At 54.3% G+C, this 19865-nt stretch overlaps 1 protein-coding gene across 2 annotated transcripts; it reads left to right on the top strand.

The window, feature by feature from the left end:
* Positions 1 to 2445: 2445 nt before the first annotated feature.
* On the top strand, positions 2446 to 11203 carry LOC103190211 (relaxin-3). 2 transcript variants are annotated; one of them, XM_007910914.2, is made up of 3 exons: positions 2446 to 2787; positions 3775 to 3887; positions 10775 to 11203. In XM_007910914.2, the coding sequence occupies exons 1-3, from the start codon at positions 2612 to 2614 to the stop codon at positions 10987 to 10989; spliced, it is 504 nt and encodes a 167-aa protein (XP_007909105.1). In that variant the 5' UTR covers positions 2446 to 2611; the 3' UTR covers positions 10990 to 11203. The 2 variants fall into 2 exon arrangements, with proteins under 2 accessions (XP_007909105.1, XP_042200607.1); XM_042344673.1 differs by lacking the exons at positions 2446 to 2787; positions 3775 to 3887 and adding exons at positions 5495 to 5550; positions 6278 to 6837.
* The last annotated feature ends 8662 nt before the right edge of the window (positions 11204 to 19865 follow it).

The following is a 19865-nucleotide window of genomic DNA, read 5'->3' as shown; positions in this document are numbered from 1 at the left end:
GAGTGGCGTTTGTGGTCTGAAGGGGAAATGCCTGGTTCTGAGGTGGGCACAGCCTCGGATGTATTAAGCAGTTAAAGCCAGTCGCTGGCCTCTCGCCTCAGAAACCAGAGCTTTCATCTTGAACCACAAGCCTTTCATTTGTTCTTTTCCCCATTTAGCTCCACAGCCCAGCGCTGCCTCCCCTCCCGGGTGCTCGAGAGGCTTAGAATAATTAGGCACTGGATTTGCACCTTAAACCCAGCTCACACTGAGCCCACCCGGCAATTCCACTCCCAGGCCACTGTGCGGGAGGTGGGAAGAAGAGCCCTGAGCACCCAGACACCTGGTTTTGTGTGTGTGTGTGTGTGTGCACTTCTATTTGTGTGTTGGTTTGTTTGCGTGTGCGTAGGTCTGTATGCGCGTATGTGTGTGTGTGTGTGTATGTATGTATGTGTGTGTGTATGTACAGTGTGCCTGAACATGCATCTGTACGTTTTAAGTCATAACAATAATAATAATAATCCTTGCATTTGCTATAGCGCCTTATCGGGTCGTCGAGACGTCTCAAAGCGCTTCACAGGACATACTGTAAAGTGGAGTGACTGTGCATTTTGTGGGCGAAATGCGTCAGCCAATTGCGCCCAGCATCATCACCACAAACAGCCGTAGGATTGAAGTGACCAGATTATTATTATTATTTTTTATTATGTAAGTGTGTGTGTGGCTGTGCGTGCAGGGACTCAGGCTCTTTTCTGTGCGTGTGTCATCCGGTTGTCCGTGTGACTCCTTGACCCTAATATTCGAGGTGGTTTGGGATCGGCACTGACTGAGTTGACCAGACGGAGACTGAGAGGGTGGAACGAGAGAGAAAAAAAATCCTCTGCCCCTGTCCTCGCTCCAATGCCCCCGGCAAACTGAAATGCACAAACAGAGAAACAGGGGAGAGTGAGGTGCTCCCCCCACACCCCTCCCAGGGAATCTCTCTGCCCTTCAGAGAGCAACCACAACACCTGGGGATGGCCTGGCCAGCAAAGAGGTTCCCCCCTAGTGGTCAGATGCTGTGCTGGTGACCGGCACAGAGAGACAGGTAGACACCGCACTCCCTACCCCACGTGCGAGCGAATACACACGACTGTGTCGCTGCCAGGGGCCTTCTGTCTGTCGGCACATGAGAGCGGAGAGGGCAGAGGGCAATGCTGGAGGGTACAGCGGCCAGAGGAGAGTTTGTTTTGCGTAAATCAGGTCTGACTTAACGTTGCAGAACCCTGGGCTCGGTTAAGCTCGAAGGCGTCCGGGCTCGGGTAAGCTGCTGTGCGGGTGTTGGTCATTTTCTATTTGGACCCATTATTTTCCGTCGTCGTTTTGGAGGGGGGGGGGGGTGGGGGGTTTGAGATCTGTACATAGTGTAATGTTTGTAAATGATTCGCTCCCCGACCAGTCGCGCGCGGAGCCAAGAGATGGAGCGACACTCCTGGTGAGAGAGGGCAAGACACACACAAAACACGCACGCACACACACACGCACACACACCGCGCGGAGCCTATATGTCTGTGCGTGTCTGTAACCCGCCTGTCTGAAACAAGCACAGAACCAGCACCCAGCAGCAAGTGACCCACACCCAGCACACACGCCAACCAGTATTTGTCTGATAGCATACGCACACACACACACGCACGCATCTCGCGCACATGTGTCAACATGCATGTGGTGGTAGAACTCAGTATTATAACAGTAACCCCACGTACAGACGGGAGCGTTCCTCTCTCCTCTGTCCCCACCCACCCACCCACCCACCCAGGCCAGGCAGAGACCCATCGGGGTGGGCTACGCCACACCCCAAGCTGCCCAACTGCCCTTACGCCGCCCCACTTGCTGCAGGCTGCTGGTCCCAGCCTCACGGATTCCGTCCAGTGGAACATTCACCTCTTCTCACACCGGCTCCCACGTCAGCCGTGACCTTTGCTGTAAATCTGTTTTAAAGGAAATATTTAAAAATAAAAACCTTTTTAAATGAGGACGGGTGGGGGGGGGCGAGAGCTTATCGAAGCGTGGCTTGAAGGGGGACGATTGTAATATTTGTACGTGACGTGACGCTGGGTGAGGGGAGCTCTAGACCGCCCCCACCCCCACGGTTAACAGAGGCGTCTTGTTCTCACTCTCACTTGACTGTGTGATGATACATCATTGTGACGTGTCTTCAGCCACCTTCCATTCGAATCCTGTTTTTTTATATAAAAAAAATTATAGACAAACGTCCAAAAAACGAAATAAAACGGAATAAAAGTCGTGATGTGGCTTTGTTGTGAGATGGCCAAGGCTGACCAGCGCCTGCTACAATCCCTCCCAGGTGATGGGACCCGAGCCAGCAAATTGTGGTCCCATCTCGGGGGAGTGGGGGGGGTGGGGGGGAAGGAAAGGGGCACGGAGCTGAAGTGGGCAATTATACAGCACCTTTCACACAGCACACACATGGGAATCACTCAGCCAGCAAGGGGGAGTGGGGGCGGGGTGACGCAAGGGAGTTTGAGACTGTTGACCAAAGGCGCACAGTCTCCCAAGAGTTTTTTTTAAGTGCTTTGAAGAAAGGGAGAGTTGCAAATTGACCGATGGCCAAACCAATAATGCTGAGCCGATGACAGACCAGAGGCAGGAGGATGGAGCTGGAGGCGTTTGGGGAGCGAGTTCACGCCCGGAATTCAAGGTCGGGATGAGAATTTTCCACATGGATCCACTGGGAGCAGGTGGAGGAGGAAGCAGTGGTGGCTTGTGGAGCCCGGTGTGGAGAGAAGGCTGGCAGCAGAGATTTGGGTGAGTTGTGGTGCAATGGGGACCTTTTGGCTGAGTAACTGCTTATCACTGCCAATAAGATCTCGTATTGGATTCACTTGTGTATTACAAGCAATCTCCTCTGATCGGTATTGCAGTACTTCCGATCAGAGGAATCTGATCTTCCCTGACAAAGAGGAAGCGGAGGCAGTGGACTATGGAACGCTTGAGCATTTGGTCACGGGTCAGGAAGGACTTGTCTATGGGATTGCACAAGGGACATGCAGGAGGCTGGAGGTGATGGGGTACAGGGTTTAGTGTGTGTGATAGGGAGCCAGTGGAGCCTGGCGAGGGCTGGGGTGATGGGGTACAGGGTTTACTGTGTGTGTTAGGTAGCCAGTGGGGCCTGGCGAGGGCTGGGGTGATGGGGTACAGGGTTTACTGTGTGTGTTAGGGAGCCAGTGGAGCCGGGTGAGGGCTGGGGTGATGGGGTACAGGGTTTAGTGTGTGTGATAGGGAGCCAGAGGAGCCTGGCGAGGGCTGGGGTGATGGGAGGATGGAGTTTACCACGCGTGAGTATATGCCCAGCGGAGTTTGGGATCAGCTGGATTTTATAGATGATGGAGGCCATCCCATCACCTGACTTTCACAGGTAATCGGGTTTGTTTTGCGGGCCGAGCCTTGCTTCCCAAAACAAAAGTGCCTGAAAGGATGATGGAAAGAGATTCATTAACAACTTGCAAAAGGGAATTAGATGCCTGAAAAAGAAAAAAAATTGCAGGTGTATGGGGTGAGGGTGGGGGAGTGGGACTGGTTGGGCGGCTCTTCTAAAGAGCCGGCACAGGCACAGTGGGCCGAATGGCCTCCTTCCGAACTGTAATATTCTATGATCACTGGAGCTTCACGGTGCTGAACGTATGAAGTGTTGGGTTGGGTTGGGGTGAGCTCAAGGCATAGGCTGTGAGTGAGGAAAGGAGAGGGCATTGCCCCCCCTCTCTCCCTCTCTCCCTCTCTCTCTCTCTCTCTCAGCGACCAGGAAACTGAGGACTACAGTTCCGATCTCTTCTCAGCTCCTCTGGTGACGAGACCTGGAGGGCAGAGTAAACACACTCCCACCCAAACGCCACTGGGAGGCAGCAGAGGTGAGTGTATGTTGATCACTGATTGTCAGTGTAAAGTGGCCCGGGTGGGTGGGTGGGTGGGTGTGTTTGTGCGGGGGGGGGGGGCGCGGGGGGAGAAGGGGGCACTCAGTGTCAATTACGTCTATGTATATCGGTCCTAGTCAAGGAAAGCAGCAGTGGTAAACAGGAAGGTGTGACCAAAACCAGAATAATACCAAATTACATTTATCGGGAGGACATCCCAAGGCGCTGGTCTCTGGAACTCTGTCTAAATAGGGTGACCGTTTGACCCCGACGATTGCCTGGTACAATGACCACATAAAAATATAGTGAGGCCGGGGGTCAAACGTGGCCTGTGTTGAGTTCGGCAACAAACTGGGCAAGGACAGGAGCATTCTGAAACAGAGAGACACCACAGCCGTTAAGGCAACACGTTTCTCCGCTACTATGCGGCCGGCATCAGTAATCGTAGGGAGGTCAATGTTTGCTCGATGTGTACATATGTGTATGTGTTGTGTGTGTTCCTGGATTGAGTTCACACAATAGGGTCACACGAGGTAAGAAGGAGCTCAACCCTGTAATGGGAAGATGGAAGGCTGGGGGGGGTGTGTGTGGGGGTGGGGACCGGAAGGACGAGGTGAAATGGTCTGAAGGGTCTCTCCTTTTTACCGGAAGCTCTGGTGCCTGGGGCGATGGGATTTGGGGTGAGGAGCTCCTGGTCTCTGGGTCGTGGTTTATTTCTCTGTAAAGTTTCAGCGCAGCCCAGCGCTCTCTCATCCCCAGCGCCCCGACGCCTCACTAATGTATGCTCGAGAAAGGTCGTTTGTCCGTCTCCCAATTATCGTGACGAGGCAGGAAGCGAAATGTCAGATGGTGGGATTAGCCTCGAGGAAAGAGCAACGCGGAATGGAATGGAGATAGTCAGTGTTCGGTAAAGATCAGCTCACAATTAACTGGCAGACAGATCTGAGTGATCTCCCTCCCCTCTCCTCCCCTCTCCTCCCCTCTCCCCCCCCCCCCCCCCCCCCCCCCCCACTTACACACACACACAGCAACTTGCATTTACACAGGGTAGCGTCCCAGAGCGCTTGATAGTGGCGGAGCACGACACCAAGACGGGGGGGGGGAGGCGACAGTAGGCACGGACGAAGAGGAAGATCTTCAGGCACGACCTGAAGATGGAGAAAGGAGGGGCGAGGCGGAGGGATAGAGGGTGAGTGTTCCAGAGTCTCGGGGCGTCTGGTCTGACACCCACCCCGCCCCCCCGCCCCACTTCCCATCCTTTGGCTGCCTTTCTCACCCACAAAATACATTACAGTTACTGCACTTTGCAGTGTATCCTGGGAAGCGCTTTGAGACGTCTCAGCGACGCGATGAGGCGCTGTATCAAATGCGAGGATTATTATTATTATCTCCGACCTGGGCTGGCTGTCTCACCCACTCCCCCCCCCTCCCCCCCCCCACACACACGCACACACGCGCGCAGAGCAGTCCTTCTCCACCCCCACCCCCCGCCTTGAAACTTTCTCCACGAGCCTTGGTTTGCCACCCCACGTGAACCACTTTTTCCGTTGTCAACAGGCAAACAGGGCACTGAGCCATTGTGAAAGTACTGAGATGAGCAGTTCCTGGATTCCCAGCATTGTGTACGAGGAGGTGAAATGGAGGAGAGCCACACAAATGGGTTTGTAACCCAGCCCCCCCCCCCCCCCCACCCATTGTTTATGTAAGGGAGGTGTGTGTGTGTGTGTGGAGCTCTTCCACTTCTCTGTTCTGTTCTGTGTTGTGCTCTCGCTCCGGCACACGACCCCCTCCCTTGCCGAAGAGAAGTAATGTTCCCAAAGCCAGGCTCCGCTGGGCGGTGTCGTGGGAGGGAGGGGGGTGAGTGAGTGGGGGCTAGGTGCTATAAGCTCACCCCCAAGTGTGGAGATCGCTCTCTCTCTGTGAGGCATTGCCCTCTCCCTCTCGTTCAGCACCTCTTCCTCCACCCCCCCCCTCCCCCCCCCCCCCCCCACCAGGTGTGTTGGTGGGGGTGTGGGGGTTAAGATAGCAGTAGCGGTCCCACAGGCTCCACCTGGTATCTCCAGGACACTATCCTGCGTGAGCATAAATGCAAGTTGTTGTCGTACCTGACGAGAGTGTGAACGGGACAGGAGTACATGTTGTTAGTCGATTGGCGGATCACTTTCTGGGGGTAATAATCCCTCAAAAAAAATGGAGTCACTCAATCCACGACTGTTTGTGGAACACTACTTTGCACGATTGGCTGCCTCGTTTCGCCCAGTCAGTCCACTTTATGATATATCCCGTGAAGCGCTTTGAGACATCTCAACGATGTGATAAGACGCTGTGTCAAATGCAAGGATTATTATTATTATTATTATTATTATTTCTCTCCCCAAACTACCCAGTGTGGAGCTCTCAGCCCGCGAGGCTATGTCACTGAGACGCACATCGCCGAGCAAATCGCCGCCAGTGACAAAACTTTGTGAGGAAGCCAGCACTCGGATTAATTTTTTTGATAAGAGTTTACAATGTGCTCATTGAATCATTGCGTGATGTGCCTCACCAATCCTGTCCCCGAGACCTTTGTAAAAGGTCCTTCGCTGCTGTTATCACCCTCCTCCCTCCCTCGGCTCTTTGACAGTTCCGTAATTAAAGCCTCTTATCAGTGAGGACTGAGGCTTTAAAAACTGGGGGCTGCGTGTGGAGAGACGCCAAAGCCAGAGACTCGACCCTCGCCTCTCTTTCCACGCTCGATCGCTCACTCGCTCAGACTCACTCAGATCCCACACAATGCAGAAGGTTGTGCTGGTGCTGGCCTTGGGAGTGTTGCTGTCCGAGCTCCGGCCTGGGGCAGAGGGACGGAGTCCTGGCTTCGGGCTCAAGCTGTGTGGTCGAGAGTTCCTCCGCGCAGTTATCTTTACCTGCGGAGGATCCAGATGGAAAAGGAGCGGGGAAAAGCTGGAAGGTAGGGACCCACCTCCTGTAGCTCAGCGGTTAGAGCACTCGCCTCGCGAGCGAGAGGACCTGGGTTTGATTCCCAGGCGGGTCAGGGCGAAATGTTGGGCAGGTTTCCTTACTCCACACACACCCAGCAGTAAGCAGGATCCTGGTTGTTAGTCGATTGGCGGATCTCTTTTCCGGGGGGGGTGCAACAATCCCTTCAACAGCCCAAAAAAATCCAAAAGATTGTTCACTTAATCCACGACTATTTGTGGGGACGCTGTTGTGGCCAATTGGCTGCCGCGTTTCACCCACAAAATATGCAATTCACTTTACGGTGGACCGCGTGAAGCACTTTGAGACGTGATCAGGTGCTATTTCCAATGCAAGGTTTATTGGGATTATTACGAGCGTCCCAAAGCTCAACAAATGGGTGTCAAGGGCAAGACTTGCATTTGGATTGAGAATCGGCCGAAGGGAATTGAAGCCGAGGGTTGTTGTTGTTGTTTTGGGGGAACTGGCTCAAAATTGGAGGGTTTTTTAGGTGGGGTCTGTCTGGGACAGTGTCCTGTTCCTTATCTACATTAATGACCTGGATCTACAGACCCAGTGTGAAGTCATTCTATTCACAGATAAAATCAAGTTTGGGCGAGGGGGAGAGGGGTAACTAGCATTCAAGAGGCAGCAAAGCTCTTATAAAGAGAGCTTGTTAGGGCTAAGCTCATTGGGCTCCGTTGGCAGGAGAGAACTTGACTCGTCTCTCACCCGTGTGGGCAAACAGGATGTTGCCTTGGGACGTCTTCCTGACACGAAAGGTGCTGTACAAATGTAACTTGTTGTTGTATGAAGGGTGCCCTATCCATTTCAAGATCCTCTCACTCGTCTCCAAGTCCCTTCACGCCCTGGCACCTTCACTACCTTTCTCCGACCTGCTTTCTCCCCAACCCACTAACCGCAGCCTCCGCTCGGCCGGCTCCGGCCTCCTGCCAGCCCCTCGTCCCCCCACTCCACCATCGGCGGCCGCGCTCGCAGCCAATACCCCCCGAAGGTTTGGAACTTTCTCCTCAAGTCCCTCCGCCTCGGCCCCTCCTTCCCCTCCTTTAGGCACGACTGAAGACCTTCCTCCGTGCCTCAACCGTGCCTACGGTCACCTCCTCCCTCCCCCACGGCTCGGTGCCGTGCTCTGCCAGTGTTCAGCGCTCCGAGACGCTGCCCCACGCGAAGGGCACTGCGGAAGTGCAAGTTGTCGTTATATAAATGCAAGTAGTAGTAGTAGTAGTTGTTGTTGTACAGGGAGGGGGGTTTCCGAGAGCAAGTGGAATACCGAGTGTGTTTCTGTCGTGCTCAGTGTTAGGGGGGTTTTCCAAGTAACGTTGTTCAAAATCAAACTCTTGTGGTGATGCCTTTAAAGAGAAGGAGAGGAAGTTTCAGCTTTGTGGTCAGTCAAGTGCTGTTCATTTAGAGAGTCAAAGAAAAATGGCTGGACATCTGGGTGGGGCCAAAGGCACTACAGCACATCATAGGAAGTGAAAGGAGATGTTGAACGTCCAACTTCTGACTGACTGCCCTCTTCGGAGGTGGGGGAGGCAAGCGGGGACGGGAGACTCCCTGCAGCTGAACCAGGTGGCCTGCCCGGCATTGGAATGTCCCCTCCGTGACGGTCTCTAGCCAGGAGGGTCCAGAGTATTCCGGGGCACTCACTGCTGCTGACAGCCCGGCTCATCAGCAGGACCTGGGAGGGCCGACTAGTCACTGGGGGCCGGGAATCCTCCCCCTCAGCTCCTGGTAACCCTGCAGCCAAAGCCCTAACTAACGGGGAGGGTGGTCCTAGCTGGACAGGCACCAGGAGAGCTTGGCCAGACGGCGCTCTCAATGGCCAAGCTATGTGTGGGTTCAGCTGGTTAGACTCCAGCAGTTACCCCAACGCACACTCTGGGCTCCCCCCACCCCCCCACCCCCAAGCCTTGGCTCTCACCCAACCTGCGCCTAATACTCTCCGGAATTAGGTAATCAGGGGACGTCCTCCAGAGAGAGAGAGAGAGAGAGAGCGCATTCCATTCCAACAATTTATCTCTGGGATACACCCACGTGTAGGTGTGTGGGATGGAAGGAATTTTCAGCTTGGATTTGGAGAGTCTTAAGCAACGGTGATGGGTTTCCGAATTTTACTAAAGGGCAGCGTTTCCGACAACAAAGGGTTCTCCCCACCACGGCACTGGACTGTCGGCTTACACTGACAGCTCAAAGTCCCCCGACACGGGGGTTTGAACTCACAACAGTAACAACAAATGCCATTTACGTAGCACCTTTTACATCGAGAGGTCATCGTCAGGTGGGTGGCAGTTGAAGTATAATGTAGGGAAGTGCAAAGTCATCCACCTCGGGAGCAAAAACAGTAGAGTGGGTTATTGTTTTAGAAGGGGAGAGATTGGAATGTGTTCGTGTCCAGAGGGTGTCCTTGTACACCAATCACAGGAAGTTAGTGCAGGTGCAGCAGCGATTAGGAAGGCGGACGGGTTGTCAGCATTCATTATGAAAGGATTAGAGTGTAAGAGTAGGGAAGTCTTGTGCAAAGTCTTGTCTTGGAGAAACTAAAACCGGGGCTCACAACCTTAAAATCAGAGGCAGCCCTTTCGCACTGAGTTGAGGAAGAACTATGGGTATAAGGCAGCGTCAGGTTATTAGCCGGAGTTAGATTAGAAGATCAGCCATGATTGAATGGCGGGGCAGAGGCTCGAAGGGCCGGATGGCCTCCTCCTGCTCCTACATGTTATGTTATGTCATCGCAATTTGCTGTGAAACCTTCCAGCTCAGAGGGGAGAGTGCAAATAAAAATGATAATAATAATAATAATCCTTGCGTTTGATACAGCGCCCTATCACGTTTTCTAGACGTCCCAGAATACACTGTAAGGTGAATTGACCGTGTATTTTGTGGGCGCAATGCTGAGTTTTTCACAAAAATTATATATGTTTTATATCTACCAGACTGATGCATATTTGAATGTGCGTGTCTGCGGTGGGGTAGTTGGGGGTGGGGAGGGGGGGGGTGGGGCTGAGGCTGAAAATCTTCTCTCTCTTGTTCGATGCCGGATACCAGGAGTGAACGTGAACATTATAAATACCCACAATGTAACGCCTTGTGTCTAACGTGACCTAAATTCAGAGAAATCTACCTCAACTCACTGCGGTTAGAGGGCACACGCTTCACAAGCGAGAGGACTTGGGTTTGATTTCTGGGCAGGGTCGGGGCGAAATGTTAAGCAAGTTTCCTTATTCCACACACACACACACACATGCACACACACACGTGCCTCTGTTTCCCGGCATCAAGCAGGAACCCGGTTGTTAGTCGATTGGCGAATCGCTTTTCCAGGTGTAATAATTCCTACAAAAAATCTAGTCACTCAATCCACGGCTGCTTGTGGGGACTCCGCTGTGTGCAATTGGCTTCCGTGTTTCACCCACAATATATACAGTCAATTCACTTTACAGTGTATCCTGTGAAGCCCTTTGAGACGTCTCGAAGGCGTGAGAAGGCGCTGTGTCAAATGCCAGTATTATTATTATTATTATAAAGCAATGTCCCACAAACAGCCATGGAGGGAGCAACCAATTTCTTTTATTTGGGGGATTGTCGACCGAGACACCGGGGCAGAGAGAAACTCCCTTCTCTTTGCGAATAGCGAGGTTTACTTCCACCCGGTCAGGCAAACAGCACTGGACCTCGGTTTTAATGTCTCATCCGAAGGACGGTGTTTCCGACAATGCAACACGCCCTCCAGCCCTGCAAAGGAGCGTCAGCTTAGACTATATGAGTTCCAACATGTGGGGGTGGCTTGAACCCACAACCTTCTGACTCCAAGGTGAGAGTGTTACTGACTGAGGCAAGCTGAGGCACCTTCTTATTGTTGTGCTACGTGCTGTCTGACTCTCTCTCTCTCTCTCTCTTCCTCATCACAGGAGATGGCTTGGAGTGGACCGGGGAGGATGAGGGGGTGGAGGGCTGGGAGATAAACCCTGACGATCAGCTCAGCCGGTCTCGCAGGAGCATCTTGGAGGACGCGTTGGAGGCCTTGAGGAGCAAAGGGAGGAAGGGCAGGGATGTCATGATCGGGCTGTCCAACGCCTGCTGTAAATGGGGCTGCACCAAGAGCGAGATCAGTTCCATGTGCTAGAGACCAGCCTTTTGCTTTCTCTCCCCCCTTCCCCCCTCTCAAACCCCTCCGCCCCCTTCCCCCACTAGACCCTCCACCCCCTCTCCCCGCACTGAAAGCCCAGGTCTGCCTCTCCCGCTCCCCGGGCAGACCCTGACCTCTCGCCCAGGAATCTCCACAGATTCATTCCCATTTTCGATGACCTCTTTCCCCGCCCGCCATTTCCCCCCCCCCACCTCCACCTCCACCACCACCCCCTTCAGTCGAAGCAACGTTCAGGAATCAACAAGAGCATCGAAGCGGCCGGGATCCGAAACGCCCTATCCCTCGCATGTAACTAGCGTGTAAGGGCTGGCGTGTTCCTGTGTGATTGTCACGTTCCCATGTCCCCCGGCACCCGTTGTAACGGTTCCCCCTCCTGTGGTGCTCAATAAACACGGTTTTCATTTATTTCCACGTGTGACAAGTGAACTTTATTGCCAATGTGTGTAGCAGCAGGAACCCGGGCTCGGGATACACGGAGGAGATTGTGGGGTCCTATAGTGGCGCAGTGGTTAGAGCCCTCGTCTCACAAGCGAGAGGACCCGGGTTCGATTCCCAGACGGGTCAGGTTGGGGCTAAACCGTAGGCAAGTTTCCTTACTCCCCCCCCCCCCCCACACACACGTCTCTGTTTACCCCGCAGTACACAGGAACCCGCTTGTTAGTTGATTGGCGGATGGCTTTTCCGGGGGTGATAATCCCTCCAAAAAGAAATAATAATAATATTAATTTGGTTGCTCAATCCACGGCTGTTTGTGGGGACGCTGCTTTGCGCAATTGGCTGCCGCCTTTCGCCCACAAAACGTACAAATAATTCACTTTACAGTAAATTCTGTGAAGACGCTTTGAGACGTCTAGAAGACGCAAGCATTATTATTATTACTTTATATCCTGTGAAGCGCTTTGCGGTGTCTCAGTGAAGTGATTGGGCGTTAAATCATATGCAAGGACTATTACTGTTATTGTAATTGTTAAAATGGGGACACGAGAGCTGCACAGGAAGTAAAGGCCGAGACGCGGAGAGTAACAATCTGTTCACACATTTTTACATGCTCGCTTGTTCTTCCTGCCCCCCCAACCCCCAACCCCAGCCCACCACTGTCTCGCTCATGACTTTGCTCACTTGGCGTTTCCTGTTGATAACCATTACTCAGAGAAAAAAAACATTTACTCCTCTGAAATGGCATCTGTTGCTGAACAAGTTGCTCATGTGCATTCTCTCTCTCTCTCTCTCCCGCCCTCTCAGCTGCCAGAACACATGAGGGAGAGAGAGGGAGAGGGAGAAACACCTTTCTCTTTTCTAACAGTGTTGCAGGAACCTTAACATCCATTTAAAATCACGGGGAAGCTTTGAGGATTGCGTGAGAGCTCACGCACCCCTTCTCCATATAATAATAATAATAATAATCCTTGCATTTGATATAGCGCTTTTCACGTCGGGAGGACGTCCCAAAGCGCTTCATAGAACACACTGTAAAGTGAATTGACTATATTTGTGGGCGAACGCGGCGGCCAATTGCGCACAGCAATGTCCCACAAACAGTCGTAGATTGAAAATGACCAATTTATTATTGTTTTTGGTTTTGGAGGGAATATTATTAGGCTCTGTGTGGAGTAAGGAAACTTGCCCAAGGTTTCGCCCAAAGGGACTCTCCAGGATTGCAAAATTCCAGAACAAATGGTGGTGTTTCCAAACAAAGTGCAAATAGTTTGCTGACAAAGCCTGGAAATTCCATCTGGGTTCAGCCTGGACAGCGGCTCATCCGTGTGGCACACAGACACACACACAGAGACTCACACACACAGAGACTCAGACACACACACAGAGACTCACACACACACACAGAGACTCACACACACACACAGAGACTCAGACACACACACAGAGACTCAGACACACACACAGAGACTCAGACACACACACAGAGACTCAGACACACACACAGAGACTCACACACACACAGAGACTCAGACACACACACAGAGACTCAGACACACACACAGAGACTCAGACACACACAGAGAGACTCAGACACACACACAGAGACTCAGACACACACATACAGACTCACAAACACACACAGAGACTCAGACACACACACAGAGACTCAGACACACACAGAGAGACTCACACACAGAGAGACTCAGACACCACAGACTCAGACACACACAGACTCAGACACACAGAGACTCAGAGTATGTGTGTGTTTCTCATATTGTATTTAATTGAGCTGTTAATGTATGGGTCATGGAATTGGATATGTGCTCCCAGTCTCTCGCTCTGGGTCTCACTCACAGTCACTCTGTATCCCACAGTCACTCCATCACGCAGTCTCTCTCTCTCTCAGTCTCACACACAGTCTCTCTGACACACACAGTATTTTTCTCTCACGCTCTCTCTCTCTCTCTCTGTCACAGCCACAGTTTCCACCAATGAAAAGCTGCTGCGAGACTCAGATCGTCTGTGCAAAAGGGAAGAGTTTCCTGTTTGTCGAAAAGCCCTGACACATTGTTGGTCACACACCCAGTCGCTTCCTCCGCTCGCAGTCAGGAGTTTTGGGGACAGAACTGAGCCGTCGGCCAACTTGGATGCACCATGTGCTGGCGTGGGCAACAGCTGTGATCAGATACGATGATCGGAACATGGGCTGGATGGAAACCTCAGGGATTCCCCCCTCTGTGCGCTGTGAGTAACGTAAATTGTTGTGTTGAGTGTGCGTGTGGGTGTCTATGTGTGGTGTGCGCTGAATGTGAGTGAATTTTTGTGTATGTTTGTATGAACGGTATATGTGTTAGACCTACCTGCGTTTTGGCATGCGTTTTCTGCGCATGCGTCGCCGCACGCTGTTTGCGCGCGTGTCTTGACGCGTGTGTGGTTGCGTGCGTGTGTGTGTGTGTGTGTGTGCACGTGTATTGGCGTGCGTCTGTGTGCGCGTGCATGCGTGAGTGTGTTGGTGTCGTGTTTCGGTGTGTGTGTGTGTGCACGTGTGTTGGTGTCTTGTGTTTTGGTGTGCGTGTTAGTGTGTGTGCATTGGTGTCTGTACGTGTGCGTTGGTGTCTGTGCATTTCTGTCTGTGTTCAGAGAAGCTGCAGAGACATGACGGGTGAATATTTGTGGAAACCCACTGTAGGATGTTCTGTGACCTCAGCTGACTGTGACTCTGCTTTTCTCCCCACAGGTCCCGGGCTGGAGCCGGAGCTGCCGTGGGGGCCGGGGCTGCCGCTGGGGCCGGGGCTGCCGCTGGGGCCGGGGCTGGGGCCGGGGCCGGGGCCGGAGCTGGGGCCGGGGCCGGGCCAGGTTTAGGACAGAATGGGTGATTTTAGCAACTCTCATCTTGATGTGCTGGAGCGAGCAGAGTGAGTGACAACACCTGGGCCAGCGCCAGACGCACCCAAAGCGCTTCTCCGTCAAGTGTAGTGACTGCGTGTTTTTGCGGGCCAACGTGGCAGCCGATTTGCGCTCAGCGATGTCCAGCAAACAGCTGCGAGGGATTAGATTTGGGCGGGGGGGGGGTGTGGGGTGGGGGGGTTGTTGGCTAGGACCACGGGGTGAGGGTGGGGGGGGGGATGGCAGTGGAGAGAGACGGAGAGAGAAACTCACTACTCTTTTCCCAAAAGCACTGGGGGAGAGCTTTGAAGTTCACCCACACGGGCACCGATAGGGAGGAGGTCAATTTAACGTCTCGTCCGAAAGACAGCATCTCCACCGATCGGCCGGGCTTCCTCCTCCATCATTTACCATATAATAATAATAATAATAATAATATTTGACCCAGCGCCTCATCACGTCGTTGAGACGTCCCAAAGCGCTTCACAGGATACGCTGTACAGTGTAGTGATTGTGTATTTTGTGGGCGAAACGCGGCAGCCAATTGGGCCCAACGACGTCCCCACGAACGGTTGTGGATTGAGTGACCAGGTTTTGGGGGGAGAGGGATTATTATCCCCGGAAAAGCCATCGGCAAATCGACTAACAACCGGGTTCCTACTGACTGGTGGCAAACAGAGACGTGTGTCTGTGTCTGTGTGTGTGTGTGTGTGGAGCAATAATAATAATAATAATCCTTGCATTTGATATAGCGCCTTATCGCGTCTTCGAGACGTCTGAAAGCGCTTAAGGAAATTTTGCCAGAGGTTTCGCTTCGACCGGCCCGGGAATCGAACCCGGGTCCTCTCCCTCAGCGAGGCGAGCGCTCTTGACCACGCTGTCATTTTGTTGTTGCTGTTGTCGTTGTACTGTTACGATCTCCAGTCTGTTGTTGGTTCCAGGTCTGGCTGTCTGCTCGGGACCAATCTCCCTGAATGTCACGCCCGTCTTCAGGGTGGGGGAGAGTCTGCCCGTGACGTGTGAGGTTGTCGGTCGCCTGCCCGCTGGCTGCCACACCCCACACCTGCGCCTCCGGCTCAACGGCGAGACCCTGAATGCCACCGGCAGAGGACTCATCTCAGCCACCATCCCCGGCTCCAACCACACCCGGGCCAACGTCAGCTGCTCACTCCACTGCCCGGGACAGGCACCAGTGCTGTGTGAGGAGGGGCTCCGCGGAGGGGGTAAGTGTCAGCCTGGGGAGGGGTGGGGTGGGGGGTGTATATTGTTGTTGACGTTGTCGTTGACGTTGTTGTTGACGTTGTTGTTGACGTTGCTGATGTTGTTGTGATGCTGTTGTTGTTGTCGTTGACATTGTTGTTGACATTGTTGTTGTTGTTGTGACAGACGCCCCGACCCCCCCCGAGGAGCTGATGTGCTTCAGGCTGGGAATGAACGCGGCCATGAACTGTACCTGGCGGCCATCGCGGGGCGGCCTCCTCCCCACACAGTACCACCTGCACCTCCAGCAGTCCAGGTCAGACCCCGCCCCCACAGACCCCACCCCTGCTCGCAGGCCCCGCCCCTGCTCACAGGCCCCACCCCTGCTCACAGGCCCCACCCGTGCTCATAGGCCCCACCCCTGCTCACAGACCCCACCCCTGCTCACAGGCCCCGCCCCTGCTCACAGGCCCCACCCCTGCTCACAGACCCCGCCCTGTTCACAGACCCCACCCACTGCTCACAGACCCCACCCCTGCTCACTGGCCTCACCCCTGCTCACAGACCCCGCCCTATTCACAGATCCCACCCTGTTCACAGACCCCGCCCACTGCCCGAACACCACGTCCGCTGCTCTCAGACCCCGCCCAATGCTCACAGACCCCACCCACTGTGGACAGACCCCGCCCTCACAGACCCCACCCACTGTGGACAGACCCCGCCTGCTGCTCACAGGCCCCGCCCCCATGCTCACAGTATGAGAGGTCCGGCTGTCATTCACTCTCTCTCTCTCACAGCAGTGACCTGCGGGTGATCAGCACCGGTCAGACCTCGGTGCAGGTGCAGCGCGAGCAGTTGAAGATGAGCCACCGTTACCGGGTCTGGGTCACAGCCAACAACAGCCTCGGCGAGCGGCGGTCACAGACCATTCAGTTCAAGATCGAGACGATCGGTGAGAGGGGCAATGCCCCCAGTGCCAGGCTCCATTACCCCAACACACACACCCAACGCCAGCCTCCATTACCCCAACACACACACACACGCCCATTCCCAGGCTCCGTTACCCCCAACACACACACACGCAGTGCCAGGCTCCATTACCCCAACACACACACCCAACGCCAGCCTCCATTACCCCAACACACACACACGCCCATTCCCAGGCTCCGTTACCCCCAACACACACACACGCAGTGCCAGGCTCCATTACCCCCAACACACACACACACGCCCATTCCCAGGCTCCGTTACCCCCAACACACACACACGCAGTGCCAGGCTCCATTACCCCCAACACACACACACACACCCAGTGCCAGGCTCCATTGCCCCTGCCCTACCTGCCCTCCACCCCCTCCTGATCCCAACCCCCAGCTCGGATTCAAATCCCTGACTGTCCAGCCCAGCACCTTGGGACGTCCTCCCGACATAACAGGCGCTGTGTAAATATCACGTGTTGTTGTTGTTACCCCCCATACACGCACACACGCACACACGCACGCACTCACTGCCAGGCTCCATTACCCTGCACACACATGGCCAGTGTCACGAGGGGAGGGAGAGGGAATCGCTGTGGTAACTGTGTGCCTGTGTGTGTCTGTCTGTGTGTGTGTATGATGCGTGTCCCATATATGTCTCCCGTGTGTGTCACATGTGTCTCACATATTTCTCCCATGTGTGCCCCGTGCGTTTCTCCCACGTGTGTCCCGTGTGATTCTCGTGTCCCCCGTGTCTGTCCCGCTTGCCTCACGTGTGTGCCCTGCGTGTTACAGTCTGGCTGGAGGCTCCCTCTGGGCTGCGGAAGGATGAGGCGGACTCGAGATCACTGGGAATCGTGTGGAAGAATCCCACGTCCGTGCGGATGTTTTCCGAGCTCTGTGTGGAGCTGGGCTACAGGCAGGCGGGGACCGCTCACTGGAAAAAGGCACGTGGGGGGCAATTCACCCCCTCCCACCCCCCCTCTTGCTTCCCCCCCTCTTTTACTCTCGCTCTCACACTTTCTTTCTTTCTTACACACATTCACACTCTGTCTCCCCCTCTCTCTCTCTCTCTCATCCTCTCCCTCTCCCGCACTCTCCATCTCGTTCTCTCACACACTCCCTCTCTCTCTCACTCACTCTCACACACTCCCTCTCTCTCTTCCTCCCTTTCTCACACACTCCCTCTCTCTCTCACTCACTCACTCTCACACACTCCCTCTCTCATACACACTCCCTCCCTCTCTCTCTCTCTTCCTCCCTTTCTCACACACTCCCTCTCTCACACACACACACTCTCTCCCTCTCTCTCACACACTCCCTCTCTCTGGGCAGGTGGCGGAGCAGGACCTGGGGGAGAACAGTGAGCATTATGCCCTGGAGGAGCTGTTGCCGTTCACTGGGTACGAGCTGCGGATCCGGTGCCGACAGAAAGAGGCAAATGAGCGGCTGTGGAGCCATTGGAGCCCTGTGGTCACCGCCTGGACAGAGGAGGACAGTGAGTGTAGCCGTCACCGTAACCAACGCCACAACTTACACCGCAACCTACAGCGTAACCAACACCGTAACGGGGTGGGGGGGGGCTGGGGCTGGTAGGGCTGGGGGTGGTGTGTGGAAGGCGGGATCTCTCTCTCCCTCCCTCCCTCGCTGATGGTCTCCTACCCCCAACCTCCCCTGCAGGCCCCCTGGGGAAGCTGGACGTCTGGATTGTGCCGAGGCAGCCCGGAGCGAGTGGCGGCAACATCACTGTCATCTGGAAGGTAACAGCAGCCCCTCTCCCGGGGGAGCTGAGACCCCGGGAACGGGAGGGGTCTTGGACTGGGGAGGGAGGAGACTGGTAACTGTGGGCGAGGTGGAGTCGGGATGGGGGGAGGGAGTTTGGGAGAGTGGGGGAGGAGTTTGGGAATGTGGGTGGGGGGAACGGGGAGGGAGGGGACAGTTAATGGCCACTAACCCCCCCACTCCCTCCCCCCACCATGTGTTCCAGCGACTGCCAGAGGCCAGGGCTCGGGGCAGGATCAGTTACTACACGGTGTGGTACCAGAGCCCAGACGGCCCCCACCTCCTCACCCTGACCATGTGCTGCACCCACACCCTCCCCACCACCATCTCCCTCTTCAACATCACCGCTAAAAACTCACAGGGGTCAACAGAGCCAGCCCGCCTGAGCCTCAACACAGGTACAGCCCCGCACACAACACACACACACACACACACACACACACACACAGCCCGCCTGAGCCTCAACACAGGTACAGCCCCGCACACACACACACACACACACACACACACACAGCCCGCCTGAGCCCCAACACAGGTACAGTCTCACTCTCTCACGCTTGGTTTCTCAAACTCTGTCTATATGTGTGTCTCTGTCTCTGTTTGTGGCGCATGTGTGTGTGTGTGTAATACATGTGGTGTGGATGTGTGTATATGTGTGTGTGGTGTGTGTGTGTGGATGTGTGTACATATAACAACAACTTGCAGTTCTATAGAGTCCCTCATGCGGGTTCACCCCTGAGCGCTTGATACGTGTATATGTGTGACTCTCTCCCTCTCCCTCTCCCTCTCTCAGGGCTCCCGGCAGCTGAGGGGGTGAGGATGGAGATGTTGAACGGCTCGGTGTGGGTGAGCTGGTTGTGTGGGGGTGGGGTCCTGGAGTACGTGCTGGACTGGAGACCCCTTGTGTCGGGCAGCAACAACAGCTTCAACTGGAGGAAGATCCCAGCACAGAACATGTCCATCACCGTCACCTTGGGGGAGGGTGAGTCACGCACACATACAGTCACTACACACACACACACATACAGTCGCTACACAGTCGCTACGCACACTCACTACACACACAGTCACTACACAGTCGCTACACATACAGTCACTATACACACACACACAGTCACTACACAGTCGCTACACACACAGTCACTGCACACACAGTCACCACACACACACACATACACACTCACTCACACTCACATACACAGTTACTCACACACACGCAGTCAAACACACACAGTCACTACACTCACTCACACACAGTCACTCACACACACACAGTCATTCTCACACACACAGTCACTCTCATACACACATACACACGCAGTCAAACACACACAGTCACTCACACACACATTCACAAACAGTCACATACATCTGACAGTGATTCCCAGGGACCACATAGTGCAGATGTTGGGAATCTGTAATAGAGACAGAAGTGACTGTGAACACACCCTCAGCAGCTCAGAGAATCCATGGAGAGAGGAAGATGGTTGACCTGAAACATTCACTCACTTACCGCTCTCCATAGATGCTGCCTGACCTCTGAGTGTCTGTTTCCGGCCACTTCTGTTT

This window comes from Callorhinchus milii, unplaced genomic scaffold, assembly GCF_018977255.1.
Source record: "Callorhinchus milii isolate IMCB2004 unplaced genomic scaffold, IMCB_Cmil_1.0 Scaffold29, whole genome shotgun sequence".
Classification (NCBI taxonomy): domain Eukaryota; kingdom Metazoa; phylum Chordata; class Chondrichthyes; order Chimaeriformes; family Callorhinchidae; genus Callorhinchus; species Callorhinchus milii.
This window is presented reverse-complemented; position numbering and strand designations above follow the sequence as displayed.